At 37.6% G+C, this 22,123-nt stretch overlaps 1 protein-coding gene across 2 annotated transcripts in view; it reads left to right on the forward strand.

The window, feature by feature from the left end:
- The window catches only part of SCAF11 (SR-related CTD associated factor 11), a 51,507-nt gene that overhangs the window by 2,677 nt on the left and 26,707 nt on the right, over nt 1–22,123 (forward strand). For both annotated transcript variants that reach the window (XM_063396587.1, XM_063396589.1), the window contains exons 2-3: nt 14,739–14,814; nt 15,634–15,788. In XM_063396587.1, coding sequence (XP_063252657.1) covers nt 14,754–14,814; nt 15,634–15,788 — 216 coding nt within the window. In that variant the 5' untranslated portion in view covers nt 14,739–14,753. The remainder of the gene's footprint in view (nt 1–14,738; nt 14,815–15,633; nt 15,789–22,123) is intronic.

Genomic DNA, 22,123 nt, shown 5'->3' on the forward strand with positions numbered 1-22,123 from the left:
AAACCACTGCTGGTAAAAGTTTGAAGGGCTGACTTGCCATACCTACTCCAAAATTCTTGAAGCCTGGCTTTTTGTCAGTTCACTGTTCAGATTTTCTTTGCCAACAGTCTAAGGTGAGGGACAAAAATTGTCTTTCCAGTTAATACCTGTAAAAACATGTAGAACAATTACTCATGATGGCTAAACTGAATATTCATTGCTGTCAAGTGTTGTCAGTTTTTCTGAATGAGTTCTTAAACGGTTATGGTTAATCTGCTAAACCCTTTAAGGCTGAAATGGATTTGATAAATCTTGACATTGTCCAGTCTTTCTGCCTTTTCTACGGGTTGGAGATGCAGTGTTAAGCATCCTCTGTACTCCTGAATGCGAGATCTCTTGAATGCATGTGCTTTAGAGCACTTCCAAACTAGGGCAACTGCTTTCAGCAGTGTAGACACATTTTGTTTCATCTGTATGTACTAGTCCACCTTGCCCTGAAAGGCAATGAGCTTGATTGGATAGGCTCTCTGTGCAGTGACATTGTATCTTTGCCACTTGTTAGTCTCCTTGCACCTAGCTGGTGAGGATATGGACACAATTTGCAAGAAAGTTGCCTGATTTTGGTACCCAGAACCACTTGATTCTCTTGTGTAGGAACATAGCTGCAGTCATGAAGTAGCAAAGGGAGGGCTGTAGCTGGAAGATGAAAGGTGAATGCACCTCTACCTTTCTATTTGCTAAAGCTGCAGCTCTGTCTCAAACAGCTCTATGTGTGAGGTTTGAGAGGTTTATCACCTCTGCATCTGGCACTGGTGAAGCACCAAAGACATGATGAGGATGATGCCTTAGAAGGACTCTCAAAGGGGGCTAATCTGTATTTAAGTGCCCCACACCAGATCCAGAAAGTAGTTTTTCTCTACTGGGAGCTTTAAAAAAAAACAACCAACCAACTGTATTTGTTTTATACAGCCTGGCTTTTAGTGAGGGCAAAGGAAGCCACAGAGGCTACTTTTGAGAGAGGAGCTCCTCAAAACTTCTACTGTGTCCAGCAGAGCCAATTGCTGAAGGCTCTGGTGATGGACATATTGGCTGGCCCAATTAGAGAAATTGGTAATGCCTCTGTGATGGCATGTTTAAGAAAAGAAAAAAACTGTGTGCACAGGGGCTGTGCTGCTGGGGGCTATCCCGGTGCCACAAGTGGCCATGTGGCCAGGGCCATGCAGACAGGACCAGCACCTGTGCAGCGGGGGCTATCTTGGCATGTGCTGCAGTGAACTGTGCTTGCTTGGCCTGGCAGAAGGGCAGGGCTGGTGGCAGTAGCTTCTCCTTTTTGGTGCCCCACATGTGGAGAGGCGCTGAATGGAGCCGGCACCACAGTGGCCGGCACTTCCCGCGTGGTGCTGGGGGGACCACATGGCCCACAGTGAGGGGCATGATGAGAAAATCCCCTGCAGAGCCCAGATGGGATCAACCTTTCAGCACTACAAAACCCTCTAAGAACTTTTCGATTGATAGAACTTAACAACAAATGAACTACAAATAACAATTTTCTTCAAAGTCAGAGAAAAGGAAAAGGTGAAGACATGTGAGGAGAATAACATGGAGACACTAAGGTTGGTGAAAGGAGGGAGGAGGAGGTGCTCTCTGGCTGAGTCAAGGCTGAGATTTTTCTACAAGCTGTGGTGAGGACTATAGTACAACAAACTGTTTCCCTGTAATTCATGAAGTGCATGGGGAGATGTAGAGGTCCACTTGCTGCCCATGGGAAAATGTGCTTGTGCTGGAGCAAGTAGATGCTGAAAAGCTGTAATCTAGTGGGAAACTCAGAGAGAAGACCCTTGCTTCCAGAGATAAAGGATCCTTGCTTCCAAAGCAGAGCAGCTCATCCTCAAAAGACTACACCCCATGAACTAATGACCCATGAAAAACAGTTGTGGGAAAATGGTTTGCCTGTGGGAGGAACTCACGTTGCAGCAGGTTGGGCAGGACTGCTACTAGTGAATTAAAACCATGCTCGAAAAGTTCACAGAGAACTGTCTCCCATAGGGATGACCCCATAGCACAGCAGAAAAAACCCCAAGCTCCTTTCCCTAAGTGAATTGAAGAAAGATTTTTTTAAAAAAATAACAAACCAACTAAAGAATCCCATGTTTTGTCTCTGTGCTGTTGGTGAGAAGGAAGCAGGGGCTGGAGGGAGGAAAAAAGTGTCCTAAAGGTTTATTTTAGTTCTCATTATCCTCTTTGAATTTGGTTAATAATTTTTCTTTATACTGTTTAAGCCTATTTTGCCCTTTAGTGTTTTCTCCTAATCCTTACCTGAACCCATGAGCTCTTCAGTTTTTCTTTCCCCCTCCTCTGCTCAACTATAGCAGAAGAGAATGAGTGTATAGTTTTTTGTGGATGCCTGACAATTAGCCACTGTCAAACATGACACTAAAAAAACAGAAAAAAATACAAAAGAGGAAGCTCTCTTCTTGAAGAATTTAACTTTCCTATGTCCTTTTATTGCAATGCATCAAATCTCCTAAAGACTTTGAGTTGGAGAAACAAAATCAATATAACTAAATGTGGAAGTTGTCACTTCTAAACTTGGGAAGTTGTTAATTGACTTCACAAAGGATGATCAAAATGCTGCATTTGATTTATTCATGAAACAAATACACAGGCACCTGTGTAGGCACTGTACATCTGTGTCCTACATTTGTGTATGTTGTGCTGAGTATTTTCACCTATTTAGTTTTTATTAGCAAGTTACGCTCTCTCACAAATTTATTTTGATGAAACAGTAGTATTGCTCTTTCTTTTTTCCTCCTTGAGAACACAGAATTGGAATTTGAACTCAAAAATACTGTCATATCAAAAATGAAGAAGTAACATTTTCATTTTATGGTTCTATGGTTGGTGGTATTTCATCTTAACTTTCTGAGATTTTCAGGGGTTTTATATATATGTTTATATATATATATACATGCATGTGTGCGTATATATAGTGTGTGTGTGTATAAAAGAATATGTAGAGAGAATTGGGAAGTAGAAATGTCTTCCAGTCTGTTTTCGAAAGCCTAAGAAAGTCTGGTAAACTGCAGTATCTGATCACTTTTACTAAAATACACTAATAATAATGTCTTAATGCATTTTTTAAATTTAAGGATTGGTGAACTCACAATAAAATGCAGTGGTTGGGGTGAAAGTACTGCTTAACTGTGATCTGCCTTCACAGGTACTATTTGTGACTAAACCTGAGTGATGCATTTAGTGATATTTGAAACTTTTTCAAGCTAGTACAAAATTGCTTGGAAATGTCAATTGAGTTAACCCTTGTTATCTCTCTACTTACTGCCTGGCTTTTGTTAGACTGCCTACAGTAATAATGAATGTGAAATTCCATGTGGTCAGTGTCTGATAGAAGTCTTCATCTCTGTCCATATCTTTAGACAGCAACACAGGCCAAAACTGGAGCAATGAAAACTTGTGCTTGTCTTGCTGTGCCACAGGAGAGATGGAGACACTTACATGAAAATGAGTTGAACAGATATTAAAAATCTGGGTGTTAAGGTAGAATCTGAAGGTAGGCATGCAGTCTTAACTGGCCTGCTCGCCATTCAGAGTGAATAACTTCAGCAGCTTTGGATGTAGGAGGGGCAATGAAGTTTTCCTCTGGTTTTCATGTAGCTACTGAATAAGCACTTTCTAGATGCAGTTCTGCTTTTTTAAAAATGTTCTCTGTTTATCAGTTGTTAGGTAAGAGATAGTGACCATTGTGAATAGATGGATGTAACAAAAAGTAATTGGAAATCCTATGAAACAGCTGGAGAAAACCAGTCTCTTAGGGGTACCTTGAGCTTATTGGAGTTTTGGTTTAGAGATGTTACCAAATAAAATTACCTATAACAATAAGTAAAGTATATTCTTCTCTTTAAACCTATGTAGTTGTGATTTTTAAGATGCAGTTTCAACAGCCCAAGCAAGAAAGGTACCTTATGCAAGTCTTGGATAAGTTAGTGGGTTCCAGTGGTTATTTTGTGGTTGTTATTCTGGCAAGAAACTTGGAATTACAATGGAGTTCCTCATTGTGGGGAGCTTTTAGCATTGTTGATATAGAAAGCTTAAGTTCTTTTTGAAGGTTTGCAATGGCATAGAATAATCAATTACAACAAATCCTATGCTGGTCACTTAAAGAGTTCATAGTAAAGTACTGTTGTGTTGTAGATAATATCTTGATGACATATATATGGTGAAGCCAAAAAGGTGATTAGGATGACTATCTATTAGACTCACTTCACAAATTATAAAGAAAGGTGATGGAGTTCAGATTGTATTTTCAAGCTCAGATCTGAGGTTGCCATCTTGCATTAGTAGTTTGTGTTACCTCTCCTTGCAATGCTGTTTGTGTTAAGAAGGACCTTTTCTTACATTACTGGTCTCCCATTCCTGGCTGGAGCTCTCTAACTTTATTTTAGCTATCTTGAAAGTTATTGCTGAGTAAGGGCTGTGAAAACAAGATCAACAGTAATTGAAACTGCTTACTCCCCATCTATCTACTATTTCTGAAATGAGATCCAATGCATTGTTATTCTACAGATATTGTAAGAGATTTGTACAAAATACAATTATGCTTAAAATTATTATAGTAGTCATAAATCCTTCGCAAACTCTTTATCCACAAATACAGCATTTCTTTTTGTTCAGGTTTTGTAAGAGGTTAGTGTGGTTCTTTGACCTGAAATGCTGTTATTCAAAGCAAGAAGGAGCTTGAAGACTGTATTTTTGACAACATAGCTTTCATCTAGTGTGGTTTTTTTTAAGTGTATGCCTCAGAGATGCAAAATGTACTTTTAAATGTGGATGTTATTTTCTTTTTGTTTGTTTTTGACTCAGTGTCTGTATATTTTACTTGTAATCTGAAATATTTTTTGAAGAAATACAATTTTTTTAATCACAAACATGTCATGAACATGACACAAATCTAAACCCTTGATTTGATATTTCAAATGAAGGAGCAGCACGCTTTTAATAGAGGACTCAAGTTCAGGATATTTTTATCAAGACTATGTCTATCAGTCTATACAAGATTCGGTAGTCTTTTTTTTTTCCCCATGTAAGTTAAACCATAAAGATATAGGGAAGCCTGTGCATTACATAAATTTTGTTAGAATGTCCTTCATTTTGCAGGGGTTCAACATGCAGAAGCTAAAAAATATGGTTTAGGTAAAAGACTACTATGGTTTAGGTAAAAGAAAAAATAGTGGTAGTCTGTAGTCAGACAACAACAGTTGCATGCTGTTTCTTTGCTGCATTCGTCCTTTTTGTCTACAGCTCAAGATGCTTCTCTAATTACCTTCCACTCTTATTCTGTTGCCCCATTACTTTTTGCATCCTAAATATGCTTCTTGCAGCTGCCCTTGAGCTTTTCATTTGAGCTCAGTCTTACTCCATTGGGTTTGCCCGTCCTTTTTGCTTGCCCTGTTAAAAGGCCTTGGTCTTCTCTGCTTCTGTCTTTGCAAGGTCTTCTGGTTCAGCTCCTGCATCTCTGATGTTTGAGTCTGGCTATTTGGGTATGATTAGGATGGTATTAAAAAAACTAAAGATGGTCTTTCTAGTTTCTTTAGCGTCAGAGAGATGACTGCAACAAGTCCTGCTGTGTTGCCATAGCACTGGCTGAAGTATGCTCATTCATCTTGTGGGAATGTTGTATGTGCTGTGTAGCAGTGGGATAGGAACTTCAAGTTATTCGTGTATGCTAAGCACAGATCAAGTTTATAGGGGGGAAAAAACCTAAATGCAATGACTAGCAAAGATTTATTAACTAAATGCAAACTTTTTGTCCCCCCAGATCTGTGACATGACTGTATTTGGAAGGGTTACTTGTGTAGAAAGCATGTTCTTACTCTCTGTGACCCACTGCCAAATATCTGCTCTTTGGTGGAAAGCATGAAAATACTAGTGCTTCCAAGTGGCTAGAAAAAAAAAACTTTTTTAAAAACCCCACTGTTCTTGGAAATGGCTGAGCCATTTTTGCTGACTTTGGTATGTAATGCTATCCCTTCCAGCTGCAGAAGTATGCATGTGACCAAGGAGCCTGAGCAGCAGAAGGCAAGGTCTTTAGTTTAAGCTCAATCAGTTTAGTTGCTTGAACCATGTGCACTATGATAATAGTATCTAATGCCTAATGGGTTCCTGTTATCTGTAAATCTCAATTTCACCCAGTTTAGTCACAGACCACTTTGAAGAAACACCTAAGTGCTGAATTCTACATTTTGCGAAAGCGTGTTATGTACACTATTTTCTCTTTCATATTTTTTGCATTATGGTAATTACTATAGTATTTATGTGTTTTGTTATCAGGATATGAAATGATGTGACTTAGCCAGTGGCAAACACATGTTCTTCCTACAGGGGTGGTTGTGGTGTAGTGCTTCTTCTGTTGAGAGCATTATCATACACAGGCATGCACAAGAGAAACAGCACCACAATGCACATTGCCTTCTGTTGAAAATACCGATTTGGAAAGAAAAATAAGGTGGGCTTTTAATTTCTGTGAGTACACATTTCATCACCTTGTATCAGTCTTTAGAAGGTTTTATTCATCCTGTCTTCTGTATGAATGAAGCTGTTGTTTCCCCAGGGACTTAACTACAGCTCCAATGAATGTTTCCTCCTTATGGCTGTTGTGAGCCCAGCTGTACACTTCTGTAAAGATTAGGTCTGGGATTGTCTTGTATAATTCAGAACATCTTTGGAAAGCAGTGTTACCAGTGCAGACTTACTGGGGAGCTACTCTACAAAATTGCCTTAGTTTAGCATGTAGGGAAGCTGCATGGCTTTGCCCTTGCTGGTTTTGTTTTGTCAAGAGCTGATAGAGGCTTGAGTAACGTAATTCATCCTCTAGCAGAGTAGGAAAGGGTTTTCTCACAGACTTGAGAAGTGTCACCAAAGAGCCAGTTGGGACACAAGTGTAACTAAATTACAGCTTAGATTGATCAGCTGGGAACATATACTTTGAATCAAATGAAGCTGCACTGTCACAACTAGCTCCTCTTAGTGCCTTTTTTTTGTTTTCATTCTCTTCCTTGCTGACTAACAAGTTTAGCTTTATCTGGTTTTTGGTCTACTAATTGAATTCACCTAAACACAGGGCCATTTTGGTTGTCAGTGGTCACCCTGAAACGTACTGATGGTATAGAGGTGCCACTTCTTATACTTTGACATGTAATATCACGTGGTCTTAGGAGTTAACCTCACAGCTGCTGCCAGATACTGAAAATCTTAGGGGATAATTGATGTACGTTGACTTGTGGAGAAATCTGCTGAAGTACACAGTTTGTTATCATCTTTAAAACGAGTTCAGAAGAGATCCTAAACTTCTGCTATCCATCCTAGTGGAACAAAGTGTTTTATAGCAGACATGCAGAAAGATGAGAAATGAAATTTGCCTCCTGTAGTTAATTACCCATCAATGCCAGTAAAGTAACTAGTTCAGTACCATACTCAGAACAGCTAACTGCCCTGCAAGCTTGTGATCAGTTTTCCTCCACCTCTTCACGAGCTTCCTCGGAAAACGGGGCTCCATCTTTTGTCATAGCATGGTGAGAACTGATGAATACAGGGAAAACTTCTTCAGTGTGTTTTTGACAAAGAGAATTAATATCTATTTGAAGCTTTAGCTGTTTTGGTCAAACGTCATACCTTTTGTGGCTTGCTGGAAGCATTGGTTTTTGTATGGATTGTCCCAGTAGTTATGTGGATACTCCTGAGTCTGGGCAAATCAGCTGTCCCATGTGTGTCATCTTTGTGGGGAAGGAGGGTTGATAACAACAGTACTTCACAAATTTTGGTGCCTGATGTTAAGTTAGTTACTGCTTAAAAATTATTAAATGGCTTGGTCTTTTGGGTGGTTTCTTCAGATGGGAAGGATGGCATTTGGAATTTTGCTGAAGACTGATAGCTTCATTACCAGTTAACTTTTAGTACAAGATTTTTGACTGTCATTTTGCTACTTCCTGTTACTCTTCTGCAACCTGCGTTCTTATTTTTCTTTATTACCAGCTAAAAACGAATGAGAACTGGTTACTTGGGGAAGAGAAGGAACATGAAAGTTGGTAGACTGGGAGGCCAACTGCATGACTGAGATTCTGAGGTTGGAAGGATGCTTCTCCCATGTTTGAGTTTTGCAGTACAGAGAGATAGGAAGTTCCTTAATAGGTACCTGTTGGTGATAGTAACTTCGTTGATATCTGTTGGTAGTAGATCTGTTGCAGTTTGGGTTTCTTAAAGCTTTGGTAAGTTTGTACTAAAAAGGATTAATATGGGCTCCATGCTGTTGCTAGAGATATTAACAACAAAGTACAAGTTTTGGAATGTGAGTATGTTGCCCTGTTTTTCAGGTTGGTAATCTGTCTACTTCTGTGTTGTAGTGAAGCATTTTAGATAGTGACTTTTAAGTAGAGCTAGAACTTGGTTATTCACCCTTACACATTGAATAGCTATGATGACTAAAGTATTTTTCATTTAGTAATCACAGAATGCTAAAGCAACTTGGAGATCAGCATAAGTTGTCAAGGGACAGATACATGAAGGGGTACTACTGACATTGCTAGGCTACCTTTTTACACTGTCCAGTGAACAGAAGTGTTTTGCTTGTGGAACTCCAGAGTTCAATCTGATTTGTAGCAGCACGTCAACACCCAGCATTCTGTAAAAGACATGGTGTCCCCCACAGTTTATAGAATATTCTCAAATATGTGAGGTCTTATTAAATGGCATCTTTCTTACTCCTCTTATTTTTTTCTCAAGTCTTGTATGTACTCTTGTGTTAAACTTCATTGAGGAACACTGCCTATTCCACTGGTTTAACAAGAAAAGATCTGTACTGCAGATTTTGAGACAGTTTATAAGCATTATCTACAGGAAGGAGATTACCTTGTGTGTGTGTGTGTGTACTGTAAGGTTCTAAGTCTTTCTTAAAACTCTTGAATTTCTGGATGGTCAGACAGGTTACTAAATGATAGTCACTGCATCTGAGTCACTGCAGCAGTTCTCAAGCACATTTTGATGGAGTTGTGCCTGCCTTCCCTTCTTAGGAGGCAGCTATGGTGTTCTCGTCTCCAGTGCTGGTTGGACATGAGTGAGTGTTTGCAGCTGGGATTCACATTGTTATTGTTGGGTGGGCCACAAAGACAAAAGCATTGATTCTAGCAGGGACATAGCTGTAGCCACAGCATCTGTAATTGAAGCGTACCTGTCAGTATCTTGCTGCTAGATTGTGGAAAATCTTAGGATAATATCCACTGTGTTGCTCTTGGTGGGGTTGGGGTGGGTTTTTTTGTGGTTTTTTGGGTGGGGTGGTGGGTTTTTTGTTTGGTTGGTTTGGGTTTTTTTGGGGGGTTGTTTTTGGGTTTTGGTGGAGGTTTTTTTGTGTAGGAAGGGGAAGAGCAACAGGCAGCAGTGTACTGTTTCTATGGTATAGTTCTGGCCATTTGGCTTCAGTAGTTTTCTCCTGTGACTTTACCTTACATTTTCTGGTGCTGGCTGCTGATCTAGCTGGGTACTGCTGTGTCCTTGAAGGGCGTGCAGTTTGACAACGAAGTCTGAGCTTTTTTTGCACCTTACCACTGCCAAAATGGGACAATGCCTTTTTATGTCTTCCCTCCCTCCTTCTGTCACTTGCAAAGTCTTTGGAAACCTGTGGCTCTTAGTGAGTCTGCTCACCGTCACTAGTGGTGAGGAACATAGCTGCTGCTTTGGGCGGCAACAAGCTGTTAGATTATCTCAGTGCTTTTGGGTAATTGCATCCTTAGAGGGTCTGGAAAGAGTCTTTAAATCAGCAGTATCTTCTTGCCTGAATAGCAGTGATTCTTTCCAAGACACTGGATCTACATGAATAGCTTTAAACCACCTATAGAAAAAGATTTCTCTCTTTATTCCCCAAGGCATAGCACTGGTCTTTTTCTTTCTCCTCATCTTTGTTGGATCTATTGCATTTGATTTGGGAATGCAGACAAGGTGCAATTTGAGCTTACAAAGAGTAAAGATCCTCTTTAAAAGCCTGCTTTTGAGTGTCACCATTGGTTCTATTCTCACTAATGTGCTGGGCCAAGAGATTTTACTGCACAAAGGAGAAAATCCGGGATAAGTGCTTCCAGATTCTCAATGTAGCCCTCATTTATTGAAGGGCAAACAACATTACTCAATTGTCACTTGAAGCAAGATTACCTTCCAGACTCTTCTGAGAAATCAGAAGTTTTTCCAAATAAAAAATAAAACAACTGAAAGTTCTTGATGTACTTAGACAAATATCCAGTAATATAATGTGGGTTTTTTCTATTATTTTTCTTGTTGTATGTGTTGTGTTAGACATAGTGATACAACTAGGTCAAAAGCTTTTCAAATGTTCAACTGCCATTGCAAATTATAAGTGTTTTTCAGTCCATCTCTTAGATAGCACAAAAGTTCTGGCAAAATACTTGAAAATTTTCATCAGCAGCTGGATGTTTTCCCAGTAATGGTCCAGAGATTAGGATGAGCTGTATGAGGAACTTCAGAGGATACATGTTCTGTCATTAACTACTAAAACTACGATAACAACAACCACCAACAAAAATCTGTTTTTGTGAATGTGACTAGTTGTTGAGATCTGTTCTCTTTAAAAACATTAAGCTGCTGAAGGACCAGCTTAAACCTCTTTCCAAGATTTCTTAATGACTGTGAAAATGCATAGGGAGAAGCAGAGTCCTGCCTATTACTGCCCAAAATTTTGATGGGAGTAAAGGGTGTTATTGTTGTTTATTAAGCAAGTAAATTCTGTGTACTAAATATATGTCTGACTGTTGTTTCATAATTGAAACTGATTGTTTATTGAGTTATTAAAAAATCAAAACACAACTAAGAGACCTCAAATCCTTTTTAAAATAAAATATTTTTAATGGAAACAAAACAGTCAAAGTAAGTTGCTACTCCGAGTATTAATGCAACATGTATCTAAAAAGCTGAAAGTTTGATTGCAAATGTTTGCTGAGTAAAATCTGTTGCAGAAATGAGTAAGGTATCTTGGACATAATTTTGCACTTTCTCACTGGAGACCTTGTTGCATGTGTTCTTGATTTCCATCCCCCTTTCCAGCTGAACTGGGGTACTTTTGTGTAGATGAGTCTCTAGACTATTATTGTGTTGGAGGAAGAGTGTATTTATTTAGTTGTTTCATTTTATTTACGGGGTATAAAGAATGCTTGTAAAGGCTTTGTCTTGTAGTTAAGCAAAAAGGAGGCATGTGCTAATTTCATGTGTCACTTACAACTAGGCTTCTGTAGTGTTTTAAATCCAATTCTTTTTCTGTGTCTATTTAAGATTTTAATACAATAGATTCATTAAGATATTAAGAGGCATGACTTTTGAACAGACCAAGTCTTTTCTTTCCACGTGCACAATGAATTAGTGTTGAAATACATCTGTATTTTTAGGTTGAGTTGTATGAAGTAGTTTGTGTGAATCACACTTCTGTGATACAGGAAATAGTTTAATGTGTGCATGGCACTTAGTCTGCTTTATGGAGTTTAGGTTCTCCATGAAGCTGTGTTCCTCAGATGGACAGTGACTAATGTGTTACCAAAATCTACGGTCAACTTTCTTTATGCACTTTTGTTGGCAGATGCACTCCATGAAAACAAGAACAGGAATTTCATTTCCTTGGAAGAATAGCCTGAAAACTTAAACATTTAATTATATTAAGAGAACAGGGATAGGAGGTAGTGTTGTGTACCTGTGCTAGTGTCTCTGGTCACTGTTCTCAGTTTAATAGACTAGAATACTCTCATCTATATGTCAAATATGAAATAAAGTAAGATATTTCTCTTAGAAAGGAATTCCATTGAGAAGGTACCAGCACCAGAAAAGTACCATCCTGGCTGTAATGCTATGCTGTCTTTAGGCGTTCTTAGGAAGGATTATCTGTAGAGCTTGGAGAGGAGTGATATTTTTTTGGTCAACAAAAACACAGTATAGTGCTTGTTACTGTCTTGTCACATTTTGGAAAAAATAAGTATTCTGTTTTCAGTGCTGTCTGCTCTTTCTAAACCAGCAGATTCTCTTTTCCTAACTCTGCTTTTAATCATATAAATTTAATAACAGTCCACTGTTAACTCTTGTGCTATTCTAATGCCTGTGGTGCCCCTTTTAAAGTAGCGGAGAAAACAGTCTTTTCCAAGTTAATTTGTTAAATAGTGTGTAAATTTTGATGATATGTTTTACTTTATTTATAAAGAATTCAGTAGTATTAAATTCCTCTGCTGTGTTGTGTGAAATGCAATGTCAAACTGATGAAGTTGTGCTGTGCAAAGTGAAATGCATTAGCAGCACTCACTATCTGTTTAAATTATAGGCTTGTGAGAAGAATGGGATAACACCACATAAATGTTTTCAGTTGCTGCATGCTGTGGATTTACTGATACTCTGTCAGAATTTTAGGATCTGTTTTTCTAATTATTGGAAGTGTGTCAGAATTTCTGGGATGTCTGTATCTAGAAAGAGTGCAATGGAGTAAAAGATTACTATTTCTGGGGAAAGACAAATTTGAAGAGCTTCTGTGTTCTGTTTCTGCAATCTGTTTTAGTGAATTCTAGACCTCTATTATAGTAAGTGTGAACTCAAAAGCTATTCCTTAATTTGATATCTATATTGTGTCTGTTTAAATAATTTTCTGTGGATGTATGTGGAGTGCAGAATTCTTGATCTTGTCTTGAAACTGACTCAGCTATAAGGTGTCCTGGGACTTATAGGGTTGAAAGAGGTTTGAGTACAGCTTGTGGAATTTTCTGCCTCTGTAAAGCATTGCTGAGGTTTTAAGATGTAGAGCAGAAGGGATGTTCTTATGTTTTATGTATAAAAGCATCTGAACCACACACTACTGCACGATTTACACATTCTGAGGCCAAAGCCACTTGTGCAAATCGGAGTGAAAGCAGCAGACCACAATCTCCTAAATTCAAATGTGGTTTTGGTGGTCTTACCTGTCCTAATATCATGCGGATTTTTCTTGTTGAAGGCATTAAATTTTAAAGGAGCAGCGTGACTTGTGTTGGGTTTTCTTTTGCTTAGCTTGCAAACGGTGGAGCTCTGGACAGTGGCTGTTTTGCCAACAGAACTTGCCTGTACCTTACAGCATTGGCTGCAACTCCGTCAGTGTTAGTATTAGTGCTGGTAGCCTGCCTACAGTTGATGCTATGTATTAACGATATCTTTTGAAATAATTTGAGATATAAAAATGCAATGGCAGTGTAGGGGAAAAATTCCTTAAAGCTAGGCTTTTCTTTCCTTGGCCCTTCACTTTCCCCTACCCTCTGTTGGATTGATTCCCATGTTCCCTTTGGGAAATCAAAAAGTGATTTCTAGTAGGAATATTGAAGCCATTTTGAATTCTAATGGCAGATTTCTAACTAGTTTTGCAGTTATGACCATTTATTTAGCAAACTGTCTGTGTTTTGAGACTCGCAGATCTGAGTCCTGATTTCTTGGGTTGCCTAAGAAAATGAGAGGTATATGTGATGGGAATGTGCAGCATTTGCTTTTCTTAATATAAAAAAATGATCATTGAAACACTGCTGCCAAGAGCAAGCAATAAAGACTGGATCAGAAGAAAAGTTTGAGGAAGCAAATTCTGTGTCTTCTGGATGTCTTGGTGGTAAAGGGAAAATAATGTAGCTTCTGAGTGAAATAGGAGGTAGCTTAGTTAAGGAGTGCAATTGTGGCAGCTTCAATTCTGTCCTGCTGCTTTATCTAGCAAAGGTGTCGAAATTTGAGAGTAAACCTCAGTTGGTTTGCTTCAGGTTTGAATGCTTAAGTAGGAGATCTTGTTAATCTCTGATTTCTTCAATGTCTTCTGAGGTTTTAGTTTGTTCTTTTAAATACTAATAAGTTTTAAAGCTTCATATAGTTTTGAAGAAACCTGTTGTTCCCTCTGGGGCTTGGGTTGGAGCTTTAGGTGTATATACTATCTCTGCTGTGACTGCAGGAGTGTGAAATGCAGGAGATTCAGTCCTTGGTAAGATACTCTTTTTTCAAGTGTGTTTCATTCTACATGTATTAAGTAAGCCTCCAAAGAAATGTACTTGCTGTTTCTTATGCAGGGTCAAATTCTTTCAACCTTTGTGATGTAGATCACTTGGATGTACTTTATCTGTGCTATCTCCTTCACAGAGCAGTTAAAAAATGCATCCCCATTCATTATACTCACTGCATCTGTGCTTGTGACCTGCCCCTTGTTTGATACAAATTTCTCTACATGTTGTACTGAGTGCAAATAGTTTGCATTATTTCCTTATTGCTTTTGTCATACAAATATAACCTGCTTTCATTTTTCTCACTTGCCACTACTATGGTGACTCTAGGTTTGTAAAACTACCAGCTCTTCTGATGCTTGAGTGTTTAGTTTGTTGCTTCAACTATTTGCATAGGACAGTTTGCAGGTGTTAGTTACTGCAATGTTGCATGGGGTGGTTTGCATGGAAACTTTGCAATATGTCTAATTTGAAAAAATAGAAACACCAGTGGTAGTCTTAAAACACTGCAAAAACTTTGCATCTGTTGAACAAAAGCAAATTTTGAAGTTAGAAACATTAGTTGCTAGACAGCAATAGTTATAAATTGCAAACATTGTAAATGATGTCTTAACGTCTAATATCATGTATTTCTACTCTATAATGGAGAATACTCATTAATTTTTTTATTTTCAAGTTGCAATGTAAATGAACTACTTCTGTGTTTTCCAGACTACAAATTGTAAGATGAAGAACAGAAAGCAATGTATTCAAGATACGGAGGATCAGACACATGAAGGCATGGAAGGTAAAGTTTGTGTGTGTGAAAATAATGAAGAATGTTATCCACGTTCAAGCTGTGAAGGTCTGATTTTTTTCATTTGCTCTCTCAATTAGTATGCTGCTTATTTTGGAAGAAGTTGTGTAAACATAACCACTATCTCATAATATTTGTCTTTGGCCTGTGACGTCCCCAAATAAGTTCCTGCCTCTTCTCTTGTTATTACTTGTTAACTTGTAATAGCAAAACAAAAATGAGAAAATGATTAATTCAGAGTAAAATTTCTTGAAGAAAAGTTCATACATTTTTGTATTCCAGAAACACTTTAAGTGTAACAAAATCAGGAGCATTTTTTATTTAATGTACATTGTTAGGTAAATATTTGAAGATATTCAGATTAAGATAATTCTAAGACAGAAAAACTTAAGTAAAGTAGACCATGTGTATATAAGATAATGAATATAGAATATGCTGGTGTAATTTATGTTGTGGAGAGAGTGCAAACACAAGGAGAAAACTTAGAAGAATTACATCTAAATGACTTCATAACTAATAGGAAACACTGTGATGCCTGCTTTATTGAAATATCCCAATAATTAGCTTCCCTTTGTTTTAATGGCAAAGACTGGTACAGTAGTCTATGAAAGTAGTTGCTTAGCTTTTTATCACCTGAAACAGTTTTCTGTAGTTACAAGCAAGTTGAATTCAGGTTTTCAGGTCTAATGCAGCTAAGAAGCTGGCCAGAGGAGCACTTCAAAGAATTCTTACTTCTGTATTATTTAAATCTAGAAGGACTTTGTTTCAAAAACTGTCAAAACTTCTAAGTGTCAGTGTTAATAATGCCAGGTGAAGAAAACGAGGAAAGCTGTTCCTGTTCTACTTTATTGTATGATGGCAACACGTGCCCCATCTGCCTGAACTGCCTTCTAGAACAAGAGATTGGGTTTCCTGAGAACTGCAGTCATACCTTCTGCATGACTTGTATTCTTAAATGGGCTGAGGTAAGACTGAGCATCAAGGTGTGTTTTTATTTTTCAGTGAAATCTATTGCATCTTATACCTACAGATTTTTTTTAAAGAAAGCTACAGATTTTATTTTTGCACAGAAGTGTTCAATGACTAATTTGTAAATAGATTTTGGAAAACTTTCTTCTTAATGCAATAAAGTATTTTGTGTTTTCTTTTACTAGACAATCTTACTTACTCTAGTAACTTAATGGTTGCTAAGAGATTAGGGATAAATAAACAGATTGGTGTTGGCTGTTTGGAAGATCAGACAGTATTATGTACATGCTATAATATATTGTATTGTTATTAGCCTAATCTTATTTTGTGATAGCCTTTAGGCTAGTTTGTCATAGTGTCAACTCAGGGCTGGGAGCAATATGTATTCATTCATTCATTCCACAAAACAAATCATAAAACCTGAGTTTTCTAACCGTAAAGAGAATTCAGCTAAAAGCTGTACTGCTATTCTGGAAAAAATTCATTTTAATGATGGCTGGTTTTTGTTCTATGTCAATAACTTTGTAGGTAGTTCTGGAACCTTAAAGAAAAATGACTTGTTGAACAAATCCATGATGACTTTGTTCAATTTAGTCCCTTTTCCCTCACCTATGTCATGCAAGCATTGCCTTCGGTCTGGTATCTTTACCTCTCCTGTAAGTTTTTCAGTTATCTGTATAAAACACCAAATTAATATTGCTGTGTACTGGGATGAGTAGGGTTTGCTGCCTTTTGCCCTGCTTCTGTGGACTTGAATTAATTTGTCGCTTTAGTGAGACCACCGTTTAGTTTCTTTGCAACATCGTTCTTTTGAAGTAAATGATGATTTTGGTTGCAGTATTCCCTTTTGAAGGTTGGTATCACTTGTCTATGTGTGTGTGTATATATATATATATATATATATATATGTATGCAATATGCTTATTCTTGCTATGTTTTCAACCTTAATTTTTGTGCTATTTATTACTGAAAGCCAGTGGTAACACAAATTTCTGAAAGAATTTATATGAACTTCAGAGTATTAAAAAAAGGTTATTACATTAAAATTGCTTTAGATTTACAAACCAGATAATAAACAAAGCTTCCTATTGCCAGATTTTCTGTTTTGCATTTGATTCATTGGAGCAATTTTATTTGTAAGGGAAGAGGAAATTCTCACCTGCAATTTTACCCTGGGTGACTTAGCTGGTTGCTATAATGACAGCTGAAAAGCATTAAACAGTGACATGCACAGGGAAGCAGTACAGTACATTGGCTTGCTGCTGGATTCGAGTTTATTCACATTGTCTAACAGAAGCTTTTAAGCCCAACGAGGAAGAGAAATTTTCTCATTCTAAAGGGGCAGGTGAATGATATGACATTTTTCTTATCACATCAATTTTATTTTTTGTGGTCTGAAGTGCTATTCAAATAGAATAAAAGCAACTTCTCTTAAGAGTTGACAGGTAAAGTAGATGTGATGCCATAAAAAAGATGTGGGGGAGTTTCTAAAGCTACATAAGACTGCTGCTGCTTTTCATTAGAGACATCAGATAGGTAAAGCCAGCCAGGCTTCCTTTTCTGAGGTTACTTGACAGTCAGGCCTGTTGAGTTCATGGAACTCCACTGCCTAATCTAGTTTTTAATTAAAAATAAAGTGACAAAAGAAGTGTTGAAAACTGGATGACAGTTCAGAGGCTTCAGCTGTGAGAAGCAGATGAGGTTCTATAGATTTGAATGATAAGAAAATATTATAAGCATGTCACCATTTAAAACATGCTGATACTGTGTGCTTTTTGCCTGTTACTAATATCTAGTAACTGAATGTGTTCTTTTTTGAGAAGGGTTTGCATAAGGGTTAGCTTTCTTTGGTTCTTGGTTGATAATAACCATAATTTAGGTCATTCTGAGTAATGAAGATGTAAAAAAGATACAAAAATTACCTGCTGTTTAAAAAATACACTGCCTGATTCTGCATAAAGATGAAGTATTTTTGGGGAGTATAAACAAATTGCTTTTAGAAATGTTATTTTCTTCTTTAAGTGCTGGATAAAAACAAGATTGAGAATAAAATTATTGAATGAAATCTTTTTTTAAAAAGACTAATATTCATATTATTTGACATGTTCTTTTGTGTATCTTCAGTTGTGCTCTATACATTTAGAGGCTTTGCCAGCAGTCTGTGTTCACGTTGGATTTTTTTTATTTTTCTGTGTTGCATCTATGTTTTTCTGTGGACTTCAAAATATAACAGGAGAAGCTACCTCTTTAAACTGTTGTTTTCAAATTGTACATAATCATTGTTCTGCTGAGAGTTTATGGCATTTGTATATAACTGTGTAGACTCTAATCAAAACCAGGGGTTTTTAGGTAGAAGATAAGAGAATTTAACAGAATTTAACATTGTAACTGCAGTCAAGTGTCCTGTACCAGCAGATCTTCAGTCTGAAAGCAGCAGCCATAACACTTTAAACATTTTACTTTTTAAGAAGTGAGAGCGTATAGATTAGAAGGAAGCCCTAAAGGCAACAAGAAAGCAATATATAAACATCACCTTTATTCCAAAGGCCTAAAGAGGGGTAGGAAACGTGCCACAGAACAGGCAAGATCCTGTGAGCTAAATCTGAACATTTAGTTTCAAAATTAAATTGCAGTACAGTTGAGTCAGTGCCGTGTTGTCTTTCCCTTCAAAGAAATGTGTCTAATGCCTAATGCAAAAGTGAGGGGCACACCAAGAATCCCCACAAAGGAGTTAATCTTGAGAGTAACTTTTTACTATGCCCCTTGAATTGTTCTGCTCTCTTTGGCTGTGTTAATTGTAGCATTTGAGAGTATTGCTATGCACAAAATTCAGTTGCCTATACTATTAAACTCTTCTTTACATTGGATTGTCAGTTTGTGTGCCTTTGGCCATGCTCACTAGTGCTCTCCCAGTCACTGCCAGGCAGCACTGGGCTGGCAGGCTGCTGGGGGCTGTTTTCAGTAGGCACATGAAGATTAACATAAATGTTTGTCATCCTGTCTCAGCTGTCAACCACTTCTGTAGACCAACAGCGTGTAGTTTACTAATGAAGACTTTCAAGCTTGAGGCTTTGTATTTCAGCCTGTGCTGGAAGGTCATAAGAAGTAAAAGGTGCTAAATCAGGAGCTGAGGTTACTGGACACACCCTTCAGTGGGAATGTAGAAGGACAGTATAAGTGAAGGGTTGCTTTCAGTTTAAAGAACATGTATGTAGTAACATTATTCTGGCCACATAAAAAAATGAAGGAGGGTGTAGCCAACAACAAAAATCCCCTATCTAGAGTCTTTAAACACCATCAGTAATGTCATGTTACACCAAAGGAAGCAATCACATTAATGTGTTTCTGTCATCTGTAATACTATTAGTATATTAAAACTAATTTTTTAAACTTTTTTTCTGATAAACTTGTATTTTGTATTTTCATTGGTAAGCACATGTTTTCGTTTATAATAATTGGTTCTGAAAGGATTTAAGTGAAACTTAAATGCAAAGAAAAGGTAACTAGACATCTGTGGCAAATGTGCACAAAGTAGTTAACATCACCTCAGCTAAGGCAATTGCTTTTGCAGCTGTGGTGTCTTGCCTGTGTACACTAGAGAAAAATCTCTACCTTTGTTTTTGTATTCTATTCAAAGAAAACAATCTTAGAAACAATAAATGTTTACTTTACTGTAGGCTTTTTAACTTCCTTTCTGTTCTTCAGAGTGCTAATAAATGTACTGGAAATTTCTATCTCTGTTCTTCTATTAATTCCTCTTATGAACTGTCACAAGAGAAGAGTGTTGAAGAAAAGATTCAGTGTGTTGTCTGCATTATTACAATGTTTATGTAACAGACATTGATTTCAGTGACCCTGACCTACCAAGCTTGTTTATCTCGTGCTCTGGTCCTGGTTTCCCTCATTATTTTTCCCCATCTGAAGAATATGAAAGTGAAGTATGTACAGTCGTAAATTCTCCAAAGCATTGGGGCATATTCAGGTAGGCCCTGTACAGGATCTGTGGTTGACTAAACAAAAGGAAGCAGTTGGCACAAAGAGCTGTCTTGCATTATGTTTCTAGTGGATATTCTTAAGTGTTTTATTCATAGATTGTGATGTTCAGTTCTTAGAGTAGTTGTTGCCTTTATGCTCATACACTACTGCACATGTATATTCTTCTGAGGTTAAGGAGCGTTATGTGTATGATAATTTGGATTCTTAATGTGTATTCTTTCTGATCTGGATTCAGTTTTTTCTAAAGGATATAGAAAGTAATCAGCATATGTGGCAACAATCTCCACAGTGATCTACAGTACGGAGCACTGTGGACAAGATTAAGATGACACTAATGACTGAAACATAGATTGTGTTCAAACAAACACAGCTGAAAACCCCAAAAACTACAGTGGAATAAACCTTATTGTCAAGTATACCCATAGTGATCTGTACGTAGACAGTTCATCTGCAAACTGATGTTCAGAAAAGCTGTATTAATCGTTTCAGAAAGTGTAGATTTTAGATTTTGCAAATTATGTGTTTGCTTTGTAGTATACAGTTGTCTTGGCTATTTCCCTGCTTAAACAGAGGGTTGGGCCAGATGATTTCCAGATATCTCTTCCAATATCAACCACTTTGTGATTTTTGGAAGAATGTTTGTGTAACAACTTATGAATGATAATGCTGTTGAAGTGCAGTGCAAAAGTCTGAGTGGTTTTTGTTTAACTCCAGTTCTTCCAATAGTGTCAATACAATTAAACTTAATCTGTCAACACTTATGGCAATTTTGAATTGGAACTTAAGAACTAGCCAGCTGTGTAATGTAGATAGAGAGAAGAGAGCTGTTTAGATTTGTAACTAAGTAGTCTGCTGATTAGGTGTTAAAACTGTGATCTGTTCTTTTGCACTCTGTATGGTTACTATCAATGATTTTTCTCTCCAAAAAAGACTTGTCAGAAATAGCACTTTCTTAAAGTATAACTATAAAACCTTTCAATGTACTTGCTTTCTAAAAGTAGACTGAAACAAAAGCAAGTTTTTACGTGTTTCTAGAAAACAGAGCATTTTCTGGTGTCTTCCTACTTGCATTAAAATGTGGAGAGGGTGTTTCTCACTACCTGTGGTGTAATGGTCTCCCTGTTCACTGAAGCTGGAGGTGGAATAGTGGGCTTTTTACTGCATTATTATTACAAGGTGGAGTGAAATATACAGACATTGCTTTAACAGTCTAAATCTCACTTTAGCCTGAATTTAGTTAGAAGAATCTGGTATTATTTGTGTTTGACAGATTGTCTTGGTTTGGACAGACAGGTATATGTCAGGGAAAAACTGGAGTTTCCCTTGGAATGGAGAATGTAAAGCCCCCTCCCTCCAAATTATCACAATTTTGCAATTAGGAGCTTTCAGGCAAAAAATATGGGGGGGAATAGGAGTAACAGTTCTTTACTAGGAGTATTAAAAATACAAATGCAGTAATACAAAAAAAAAAAAGAAGGCAAGCAAACAAACAAAAGTCCTAGAAAACCCTAACAGAGTCAGGAATACGACCTGACACCTGGTTGGCCAGGGTGTTGGAAGCAGTCCAAATAAGTCCTCCTGGAGTGACAGATGTGGTTCTGTTGGAGTAGAGATGATCCTGTAAACAGGTTCAGTAGCAGTGAGATGAGTCCAGTCTTCCTCTGAGAATCCAGTGGAAATGAGGATGCTCTGCTGTTCTGAATCTCAGGTTTTATCCAGGTAGGAATTCTTGGCTCCTCCCACTGGGTGGAGCATCTCACAATGGAATGATTTAGTTTTATCAGTCATGTGGTGAGCCTTACTGGCTCATTAACAGCAGGTATCCCCCTGGAGGTAGGGTGGGTCGTGGAAGAGACAAGGAACATTGCTCCCCCTGGTTTCAACAGCTGGCCCATTAACAGAAGGCATCCACCTCCCCTCCCCCCTGGAGTTATAAGAGATAAAGGAAAAAAACCCCATCTCCCCAACTGGTTTCAACAGATAAAATAGAATACACATTTTTTTGTTACGTAACCCAAGACACAGATTACCTGAGAGTGCAAGGTTCATGTTTCTTTTTGTATTAGCTTTTTAATAAAAAATTTGGAGAACAGACCTTATTATGAGCCACTTGAAGAAAAAAAAATTGGGAGAGGGATTTATTGCAGCAACTTGAATTCTGTACTTGCATCTTGTTGCTACTTTTTATGAAACCTCATAACATGAAACTTGATGAGATGGGGATATCTGTCAAAGTTATTCTGTCATCCAAATACGTTTTGGCATAGCTTGCACCTGTTTGTATAGCTTTCTGAAAATTCCTAGCTGGAATATAGTAACTGCTTCAGCCTTTTGC

This window comes from Prinia subflava, chromosome 4, assembly GCF_021018805.1.
Source record: "Prinia subflava isolate CZ2003 ecotype Zambia chromosome 4, Cam_Psub_1.2, whole genome shotgun sequence".
NCBI classification, from domain to species: domain Eukaryota; kingdom Metazoa; phylum Chordata; class Aves; order Passeriformes; family Cisticolidae; genus Prinia; species Prinia subflava.